The following is an 11721-nucleotide window of genomic DNA, read 5'->3' as shown; positions in this document are numbered from 1 at the left end:
CAAAACTCACTTAACTGTCTCACTTAGCAACATAAATTTTGGGGTTGATTGTGGTCGTAAGTCAAGAACTACCTGTAGGAATCTCTAATACCTTTTAAACCATGTTTCTAAAAACCTAAGCCAATATAAAAGTGTGTTTCCCAGCTGAAAGCATTTCAGAAGGATATTCTGGTTGAAACCTGCCAAGATGCTCAGCAAAACAGAGAACCCTACTTTGCTGCCAACTTCCTAGAAGTCCTAGATAGTCCTCCAAGAGGACTAAATTGTCTACTCACAATGAGCCCTAAAGGCTGCCCAAAGATAATCACATTGTGGCAGGTAATATTTATACACACATCCACGCTGTGCAAACTCATACAGATTTGATGCAAGTCAAACCGCATTATATGTGGAATATACGAACATCCTTCCAGTACGCATTATGGCAGCTTATGCAGGGAAATTAGGTGCCAAGATTCTTTTCATTCATCACTCTTGTTATAGATAAAGCAAAGAATAATTTTATACAGTTGTTTTAAGTGTAATTTGACACTGACCTTTCTTGTGAGTACGTGTTCAATTTTCTTAATGAATCTGGATCTGAACATTCTTGGGAGTCCAAAAGCAACTTGTCAGAAGCCTTTGATATGGTTGTAGAAGATGTTTGGTTGAGTTGATCTCTGTCACAACATTGATTAAACAATTTCTCATTGCAGTTGTGTACACTTCCATAATTTATTTTACTTCTATGCAAGAAAGTCATCTGAGAGTCTTCTTTTTTACCATGTAATTTCTTTGAGCTGTTCATCTCTAATTTTTTCAAATTAACACACTTCAATTGCAAATCTGAATTCTGTGGACGTTTCTTGTTTTTATTTATGGCAATCTGCGGTTCAGAGATCTTCTGAATGGAGAGTGGATCATAAATAATACGTGAATTTGGTAGCTGAAGGTCATCACAACTAGCTGATCCAATGGATGCAGTTTTGGAATACAAAGCGCATCCAGAAGCAACCAATACATCTGCTGCATTGTTTTGCTCAAAAAAAACATCTACTTCTAGCTTCAGTCCACAATGAGGCTGTTTGAACTGGAATGTGAGACCTTGTCTACCAAGAAGTTCTTGAATTGTAAGTTTGGCCTCATCATTCCAATATTTCCCATCAGCAGGTATCACTCCAAACAAGGAACAAGGATAGGTTAATCGTGGTAAAGTAACTAGATTTTCTGAGATAATCTTCAGCTTAGAGACGTCAGAGATGGGAAGGGGAGCCGATAAGCCCTCATCAATAAAAGTAAGCATTAACGTACTGGAGTCTTTGAGTACTTCAGAAACTTCAACTCTGTTCCAGTTTTCATTAGGTCCATTTTTTATTAAGCAGCTGGCACCAGGAATTATACATTCTTGTGGCATAGTTGGGAGGTTTTCTGGAAGATTAGAGAGCATTTTGAACAAGGCTATCAGAGTTTTAAATGAATCTTCTAACTGAATATAGAAGTTTGAAGGATCAGTGACTGATGTGACAAATCCAGGATAGTGATTATTCTTCTGAAATTGTGCCCATGAAATCGAATTTGACCTGATTGAGATATCAAGTGATTTGCTAACATTATCTGTCTCTAATAAGTTATGTCTCCCTAATTTTGTTTGGTTAGATATTTGATTCCAATATTCCAAAAATAAAATTCCATCTATTAAAATATCTACTTCCCAAATAAGCTCAGATTCTAAGTATTTAAAAAATATAATCTTTATCTCGCAATATTTTAGCTTCTCCATCATTCCCTCAAAAGACAAATCACTTAAATTTCCAATCTGAATCCATTTACAAAGCACTGCATTCCTGGGAATACACCTTATTTTTTCATTCAGCACATGTGTATCATGCAGTGACACCATTTCATACTTTCCTAAATCCACTAAGAGGACCAACATACATTCCTCCTTCACATATTTTTTAATAACTTCAGATCGATACCATCCCAAGTGTTGGTTTGATCTTACCAAACATTCTAATCCTTCTCCAATTTCTTCTGTAGCAATAAAGCACTTTTTCTCTATCTCTTGAGCAACTAGTACATTTAAATTGAGCATTGTTTGTGCATCCTTAGTTAACTTCACATAGAAGTTTCCATTACCTGAAATATGACCAATTTCAGCTATTTCTATCTGTCCAGGCTTTATATTTTGGTAGCCAATCTTAGTAGGTCTGATTATACTGCTTCCACATAAAGTTTGACTTTCTGATTTTTTACCTGGATCATTACTAACAGTTTCTGAATCTATTGTTGGGAGCTGTTTCATGTTGTGGTCAAAATTTAGTGAAAGTATGTTCTCTAGGCCTAAAAGGATTTCTCTCTCCATTAATTTATCAGAGATAGATATTCCATGACAGATTATGTCAACCTCCCACTGTTGGTCATACTGTCGTAGAAACTTAATAATGACTGGCTGATTATTTACCGCATTGATAAAGTAAGCATCCATATCAGTACTCCAGTTTTTATTTGAAAACAAGCACTTTGCTTTACTAAGGAAGCAATGTATGCTGAGTCTTGGTAAACTGAATAAAGACTTTTTAATTTTGTAGATATTTTTTGAATTCACGGTTTCTACATTACCATAATCAATGAATTCTACTTCAAAAAACTTATTGGCTAGGACTTTTCTAACTAAAGCTCTGTATATGCAACTATCACCTTCATAGTCTGCTAAAACAACATCATCTTTCTCAAGTTCAGCCTCTATTTCTGATTCTTTAACCAGTGTTTCTCTATTCAATTCCCCAGCAAGTTGCACAATTTTATTTTCATCCTCTGAACGATGAACATAGAAATTTGAAATATTACCTACGTAAGAAACATAACCCCAGACTTTAGAATTTAGAAGAATGTCAAGTTGGGGAAGATCAGCGTACTTTTGCTTAGTCTTATTGGTTCTTTCTTGTCCTGAAGTGTCTAATTTTAGCATATGTAATCCAGTCCTTTTATTTTTAATTTTCTTTGACTGTTCATTAAGTTGATCAATGGTGTCAGTATTGGGTTTTTTTTGAGTACTTTTATATCTGTATCTCAAAACTTTCTTCAACACAAAATCTGAAAAATCTACAGTCAATGGAAATTTTGCAGGTCTACAATTCTGCTTCTGTTGATCAATTACTATTTTGTTCCTATATTTAACAGGTAATTTATCATTGCCTGCTTTTGTTTGCTGTCCATTTTTTTCACTTTTCACTTTTTTTTTCTCTATAGCCAACTCTATTTTATAAGGTTTATTTCCAGCATATTTTTTAAAATGTTTTTTAATATCGTTTGGGTTCAGGTTTTTTTTTTGCTTTAGTAAATCTTTAATCTTTCCATTTATTTGTAGTTCTCCATCATACAACTCCATACCGAACTGCCCATCAGATTCTTTAGACACTATTACTGCCTTCAACTCTTTTTCCAAATATTTTTTTTCAAACCATGCTTTTATTTCAGATGGAATTTCAGTATCCTTTAGATCTGATAAATAACACTTAATAGCTTGCATAGGTGTGAACATTAATTCTGAAGCACTGTTTGGAATAGGAACCAGTTCCTCTTTGGCTACCAATTGTTTATTTCCATAGTCCACAAAATATACTTGGCAGAAATCTGATGATTCCATAGGAGATACTAAAGCTCTATAGAAGAGTCCATCCTCAAAATATTTCACTATGCATAAACTGTGAGTATTCATTTGGATTGCATGGCTTGTTTTGGGGCTAATTTCTGAAATCTTTTAAGTATCTTGTCCATCTCGTTTGCATTTCTACTTAACTGGCAATAGAATTTTGTAGGGCTATATATATAAGATACATATACTTTCTCTTCATTTCCAACTTCTATATTAAAAGATGAATAATAAAAGCTACATAGAGAAAATGGTGTTATAAGAGATTGCGCACATTCAAAAGAGTAAATTTGTGCACGGCCACTTTCAAAGAGAAATTGTCTTAAATTAGTAAATGGAGTCTTCAAATCAACAATGTAATATAAATAGTCAGGAGTCTTAAAAACCAGGGCACAAATTAAACAAGTCAGTTGTCCATTAGAAGATGAAACAAAACTTTTAAAATTGCTACATATCTCAGTAGTCCAAATATAGGGGTCAAATATTAAGGATTCACTGACACTATTAAAACAACATCTGAATGCTTGACATTCCAAAATTAAGAAGTCTGGATGAATAGCTTGAAGATCTTTCAACAAAACCCTTTCCCTGTTACCATAGTCTACAAATATTACATCAGTTTCAGTTTTGGATACATGTTTCAGTACAAAAGCTCTGTACCATTTTCCATCTGTAGAATATTTCACAACACAGGCAAGTTTTCCACTTTCATAAGGTCTTTTTTGAGTATTGTAAAAATTCTGAATTTGTTCCATCATATTATTTAGCTCGGGTAGCTTATTTTGTATCTGGCATAAAAAACTGCCTGGTGAAATAATATGACAACATACAACATCAAACACACAACCTGGTTTAAATCTGTACTCTTTATAGCATTCTACTTTTTCTGTTTTCCCAAACATTTGCTCATATTTATTGGAAAGCATGTTTTTCCATGACGGGAAAATACTAGCATTCCCTTTTGTCACAATGCGAGTATTCAGCTTTTTATTCTCATCAGTAGTTTTAGGCATCAGTGCTTTATTCTTCTGAATAGATGTTTTACTTAGTATTTCTCTATTTTTATAATTTTTTGAGCAGTTTCCTTGAAGGCCCCATACCGTTTTCTGAAGTGGATTTTGTTTTACCTCCCAATATTCTGCACATCCAGCCTCAATCATAAGCCTGAGAACATCAGTTTCCTTGGAGCCATTCATATACTGCACATTGACAATATAATTCTCCTTTTGCTTTGCAATGACATGCAGTGTGATTGGTTTGTCAACCACAATTGTTTTAAAGAAATCTGTTTCTTTTTTAATCCATATATCTTCCATTGGAAATGCATTAGCAAGTTTACAGCACATGGCTAAAGCTGGCAATTCTTGAAGCTCTGGAAGCAAAATCTTCACATCGAACAGTGGCACTGTGTCAGTGTTCCCAAAATCTAAAAAATAAACATCAACATTATTGTCTATGATTTGTCTAATGACAGCCCTATAAAAATACTTATCCTTGCTATATCGTGCACAACATAGTCTTCCAGGCTCTGGATTTTCTAGAATTTTAACACTGACTTCATCTCCATCATACACATCTGCAACCTTCTTCATTAAAGCTTCAAACTCATCTAAGAAATCATTCGTTTGCACCCAGAAATTTGATGGATTCAAAACATAAACTGCAAAAGCAACACAAACTGAACCTATTTTCATTTTTGCTCTTTTGTAAGGAACTGTTAAAGGGGAACACAGTAAACGAGTATCCTTTTCATCTGAAGAATAACTTGATTGTTGAGTAGTATTGCAAATTTTGTCTGCCAAGTTCACCTTAGAATTTTGTACATTCCCACTTGTACAAGAGACTTCCATGTTGTATTTTGGATCCACATCATTTTCCCAAGACAGATTGTCACTCGTCTGTGTCAATGCGCATTTACTTAATGTAACATAATATAAGTGCTCTTTACTATTGAACAGATTTATGCGGGCCAAAATAGTCTGTTGTGTTAATAGTATTTCCTTAAATTCTTCTAGCTGAGCATTTCTTTCCATTTCATCCTGATCACTAAGACATGATAGAGCACAAGGAAATGAAAACATGGGTACTGAAATAAATTCTGGTGGAAGCTTCAAAATATACTCAGAAGACACAGCTTCACAGTTGCCAAAATCCATAAACCAAATCTTCACTTTGTCAGAAAGTAGCTGTTGTATTACTCCTCTTTGCCATTGGCCGTCTTTTTGTCTAGCTGCACAAAGGGCTCCAAAATTGTCACAAGATGGAAGTTTTACTCTGCTAAGAGATTCATAATAAGAAAACATGTCTCTTGTCAATGTATCCAGCTCTATCTGTTGTCGAAGTAATTGGCAATAAAACTTACTAGGGCTAATTGCTACTGATATTTTTACTTTTTCTACAGCACCAACAGACAAAACTGGTTGAAGATTTCTTAGAACTGGCGGAATATTTGGTTGAATTCCAGCATCACAAATTAGAGTACCTGGCCTTGTACATTTCTGTTGCAGTAAATCCGGCATTTGTTTACAAAGCGGCTCATCTGGAAATTCAGTTAACATTTCAACAATAAGACAGAAAGTATCTGCATCAACAAGTTTTCCTATTCTGAATTCAATCACATCAGCAGCAATTTTGGGCACATGAAGAAGAAACATTTGGTTTGGCAGAGTGGCTTGTATATAACCTTTAATTTGCAAGCCTATCAGAGTTGAAAAGTAATTAAAAGCTTTGTTGGTCCATTTTTCTTCAATTGGAAGCACATTTGCAAAAATCCCATAAACCATTTTTGGAGGAAGTTGAAACAATTCATCAATGGGAGATGCAAGGTGAGTTTCATTCACTGCCAGTATTTTCCCATTGTCCATAGAATGTACATCATAGATATCATTTCTTTTTTGAATTACTTTTCCTCTATACCATTCTCCACACTCTGAGTCTTTGACTAAACAGAATTCACCAACTGCAACAGGATCTTTCACTTTTGGTACTTGTTGTATTTCCTTTTGCAATATATAATAATCTAGCTCATATTCTGTGTTAAGTTGGCCTTGAAATTTTACAAGGACTTCTTTTCGATGGTAGTATACATTAGTTACCTTCATATCAACATCTAGAAATTTTGTTGATGAAGATGAATCCATCCCACCTGAAAAAACAATATAAAATTTAACATTGTTAAATGTTTATTATTTATTTTAAAATAACTTGTTTATAAACAATTTTGATTATATTGACACAATATAATAGAGATGTTACAATCACTTCGATTATCAGCTAAAGTGATAGTTCAGATGTACACCAAAATATGCAGAACTTCAGACTGACATTTTTCAAAAAATATTAATAACTTGAATGATTTAATAGAATATGAACAAGCTGTATGCTTGGGCATCCCTTCCCTTCTCTCATGCTTTTAGTCCAATATTATCAATATAGGTTTTCCTTAGTTGGATGAAGTTGTGCCACTAAATTAGAAATGGGAACATTTCAGGGAAAAAGCAGAAACAATATGATAGGGTGCATTCACACTAAGTACTTTTATAAATCAGGTGCAGCCTGATAATAATTAAATAATGCAGCTATTGTTACTTTTAAGCAATAGTTTGTGGAACAAGCCACAATGTAAGGTCCACACATAGCACACAGTTAAATATAATAAAATAGGTCAGATTATGATATGCCAGTTCAGCTAGCAACAAACTATCTTCACAATTATACTTGGCTGGACAAATCTTTGTGAATGCTGTCTCCGTGCATTAAAGATTAGTTTAGTCTTGGAAGTCCTCAATTTATAACCACAATTGAGTCCACAATTTATGTTGTTAAGTGAAACATTTTTAAAGTGAGTTTTGCCCCATTTTCTTGCCACATTTGTCAAAGGAATCACTGCAGTTGTTAAATTAGTAACAACCTCACTGACAGGTTTCAAAAGGGGATCACATGACCCTGGGACACTGCAGCCATCATAAATCTGAGTCAGATGTCAAGCATCCAAATGTAAATCACGTGACTCTGAGGATGCTACAATGGTCCTAAAAGTGACAAACGGTCATAAATCACTTTTTTCAGTGCCATTGTAACTTCAAAAGGCCACTAAATGAACTGTTGTAAATCGAGGACTACCTTTATTGGATTTTCAACACATTCTCATTCAAACTGTCCCATTACAAGGTGTTTTAATGTTTCTCTTTCGACTTAGTTATTCATCAAATTTATATAAGCATTCTTACCTCACAAAAAAAGTGACTCAGGGCAGCATATACTAAACCAGTTCACTTACTTTTACACACACACCAACAACCCGTTATTATTCAAGAAAAAAATAAATGAAAAAATTGCAATTAAAGGCTAAGAGAGGGAGTACCAATGTGCCACCACCTCAGTATTAAGTCTTATATTCTGGATTTGCCATCCAGCGAAACAAGCAGCAAAACACCAGCACAGGAAAACGGGCTTAAGCACGCCCACAAACAGACACAAAATGCCTCATTTGAAAAGATAGTGAATGTACAGACCTCTTTGCCTTCCAAGTATTATCTAAAGCCAGTCTCCCGTTTAGGGCAGTATCGATGAACTCCTGTTTAAAGTGGCCCTTAAGCCTGCTTATGGACTTTTTTTTCCCTTTTTAATCGCAACTGAACTTGCAGAAATAAAGAGATACTTTTGCCCAATCCCTTGAACAGCAAAAAGCCTGAAAGGGAGAAGGAGGCGGGATTTCTCTCGAGGCTATTCCTTCCAAGGTTTCTTGACCCCGGGATTTTATTTATATGAAAGAGAATTCAGGCGGTGAAAGGATTCTTCGTCCAACAATCTGTAGTGGACCCAAGCGGCTCTCAGCGAGACTCTGAGCGACGCCAGCCTCCCTTCAGCGGTTTGCACCCCTAACGCCGCGGGATGTGAACCCGACCGAGCCCCCTCAGCCTCCGACCGAAAAACGCCTTTGCGGATCCGGCAGCGCAAGCAGCGGGGCGGTGTGGAGAAAGGAGGCCGCTGCCCTCGGATTGGCAGTTTTCGTAAGGCGGGGCAAGGTGGGGCAGGCTTAGCTAGGCCGCGGAGCGGGAAGGCGGAGGCGGTTTTCTTTTCTTTTTTTTAACTTTTAATTTTAATTCGATCAAATCTCACCTTTTTTTTTTGGACCGCTTCACAGCAGCGGGATGGACGTAGTTACCACGAGGAAGGGGGAGGGGAGAGGAGGGTTGTTTCAACTTATTTTCCAAAGCACCAGAAGGCAAGACGAAAAGTAATGGATGGAAACGAATCAAGGAGAGAGGCAACCTGGAATAATTAAGGGAGAACTTCCTAGCAGTGGGGACAATTCACCTGGAATGGCTTTGCCTTCAGAAGTTGTGAGTTGTTACATCATTAGAGGTTTTTAAGAAGAGACTGGACAAACATTTGTCTGAAATGGTAAAAGGTCTCCTGCTTGAGCAGGGGGTTGCACTAGAAGATCTTTTTTGAGATTATTTCAAAGCTGCTGGGCTTCAGCATTACCTGGTGTGGACTAAATTATAACAGTGAGTGTGGACTGAAGTATAGGTGTTTTTGGATATCAACTATCACTGAAATATTAAGATACGGCCCCTTCACTGCGAGATAATACGTAAAGAAATGTTTGAGCAGAATAAAAGCAAAAATCTGACCAGGGATAATGAATGATTTACTTTTTCCGAAGTAAAAGCAGACAACAACAATAATAATAATCAGAAAAGAGCTAGATAGGACTGCAGAAAAAAAAAACAAGTGCAACCAGCCTTCCTTCCATTCAGGAGTCAGAAAGAGGGCTGAGAAAATAACTACAGATGCCTCACATCCTGGACATAAACAGTTTCAAGTCTTCCCCTCAGGATGCCACTATTGCATACCAAAACTAAACACAGAGACAGTTTTTCCCCTCATGCCATCACTCTGCTGAATACCTAATTTCCACAGTTTTATGTCTTAAGTATATTTACTCATGTAGAATGGCTGTATTATCCTTCTCATCTTTTCTATTACCTTCTCTTACCGGTATCTTTATTACGATTAGTATTACTGTTTTGCATGTACACTGAGAGCTTCTACAGTGGAGACAGATTCCTTATGTATCTAATCACACTTGCCAAATGAAGTATTCTGTTCTATTCCATTACATTTTCTATCATGTTCTCCAATTTCCTTCATTATATTGCCTTTTATAGTGCATTATAATATGCTTTTTCTATTATTGTTTGGTCTTTGACAAATAAAACTTAAGTAAGGTATTCCAAATGCAGACATACTATAGATTTGTATGAGAACATTATACTGTTGGCATTTTTATTTTCATTTTCTTTCCAAGTGCTGCTGTATACTTAGTCAGCATGTTCATCGGGCTGCCCATTACAATCTTAAGGACTTCTTCAGAGAGCTTAGATTTCATTACATACTCTGTATGTGAAGTTAGGGTGTTTTACCTCAATGTGCATTACTTTACATTAAGTTGAATTATCAAGTAGTTGACCTTTCATCCAGTTTAAAGATATCCTTCTGCAACCCTTCAATAGCTTTGGTTTATTATCAGCCTGCACAGTTTATATTGTCTGAAAATTTGGTCAGCATACTGCTTATCCCAAGAGAAGATAATTTATAAGAAGTTTTAAAAGCGCCATTATGAACACAGATCCTTGAGAAATTCCATTTCTTAATAATCTCTATTGAGAAAATTGCCCATTTATGCCTACATTTAACTTTTCCTAACCATTTAGCAATCCATAAAAAGACAGATCACCTTATTCTATAACTGCTACATTTACTCAGAGCCTTTAATGGGGAATACTGTCAAAAGCTTTTGAAAATCCAAATATTCACAGTTATCCTTGTAAACAAGACATAATATTTTGCCTTCTGCATTATTACAGGGAAGTTACTCTAAAATCCCATTTGAGAAACTTGTGTGCTCATGTGGAACTAGAGATGTTGAAATAATGCAGTGTGTGTTATTTTATTGTACCATCTATAGATATATTTGTAATACTTATATCCTGCCTCTTTTACATCAGTACCCTGGAGGATGTGACAAAATGTAGGTGCCCGTCTTCTTCTTGGATTGTAAGCCATTTATAACACCGACTGTAGCAAAACATTGGTGCAGAAATTATGAAAATTAGGCATCAATTGGTGAAAGGTCTCCCATAATTGTAATATTTTAATTTAATCTATTAAAATTGTGTGTTGTTCTAGTTTTATTTAAGATGTTTTAGCTGTTTTCAGTTGTACCTTTTATCACTCTCTTGGCTATAGCAAAGATTCATTTGCTCATTTGATCACTGTTAGTGATCATCTCCCTCCATGCGTCTGCTGAAACCCTCCAAAAATGTTTGCAAGTTCTTGAGGCAGAATTTAAATTGTGGAATCTATAGGTAATCCTCACTTAATGTCATTCATTTAGCAACCATCCAAAGTTAACTGGTGCTGAATGAGTAGTCCTTATACCTGATCTCCAAAGTAACTGCCATTGCAGAACCTCTTAACCACATGATCAAAATTTGGCACTTGGCAGCCTGCTCATATTTATGATAGCAAAAGTGCTTCAACTCCACCTATCTTCCCTCTCCCCACATCTCTGCCTTTTTTGGCTGCCATGTACAGTGGTGGTAGTTCTAGGATTAAAGCAGCCTTCAGTAGTCTCAGATTGCTGCCCACAACCCAGATCTCTACTTCAGCCCCAGTGCTCCCACCACTGGGCAGTGCTGTTTCAAGCCCCACTCTGTGGCCAGCCACTCCAGTGTTACAATACAAAGCTGTTGCACCACCACCCCAGCACTCCACAGCAATCCAACTCCTTTTAAGAAAAAAGAAATGATAGCATCAAAATATAATTTAAAAAATCACTTTTACTAAAAATAAGAAAAGGGGAAATGTAAATCTCCTTTTTTAATTGTAGGGACTTGTTGTAAATGCCAACAATTACAAGTGGATAATGAAGTATTTAGCACCCATAACCATGGAAGTAGCTTAAACACCAATCTCCCACAGAATGGTACAAAAGAGAAGTAATATTACTGAGCAGCATATGCAACGAGTCACCAATTCACTTTTGTCTGGAAATGCTCCACGTTACACACACTAAA

At 36.0% G+C, this 11721-nt stretch overlaps 1 protein-coding gene across 1 annotated transcript; it reads right to left on the bottom strand.

Moving 5' to 3' along the window:
• Positions 1 to 555: 555 nt before the first annotated feature.
• Positions 556 to 8555, bottom strand: TDRD15 (tudor domain containing 15). Its single transcript, XM_087917912.1, is given in 4 exon segments — positions 556 to 591; positions 593 to 3741; positions 3744 to 6779; positions 8149 to 8555. Coding segments are annotated over 3 exon segments (6216 nt in total). The 5' UTR covers positions 6775 to 6779; positions 8149 to 8555.
• Positions 8556 to 11721: the final 3166 nt, after the last annotated feature.

The sequence above is a fragment of the Pseudonaja textilis genome, chromosome 1 (assembly GCF_049901715.1).
Source record: "Pseudonaja textilis isolate UNSWEBS1 chromosome 1, rPseTex1.2, whole genome shotgun sequence".
NCBI classification, from domain to species: Eukaryota; Metazoa; Chordata; class Lepidosauria; order Squamata; family Elapidae; genus Pseudonaja; species Pseudonaja textilis.
Note: the sequence above shows the minus strand (reverse complement) of the source record. Positions and strands in the feature narration are given on the sequence as shown.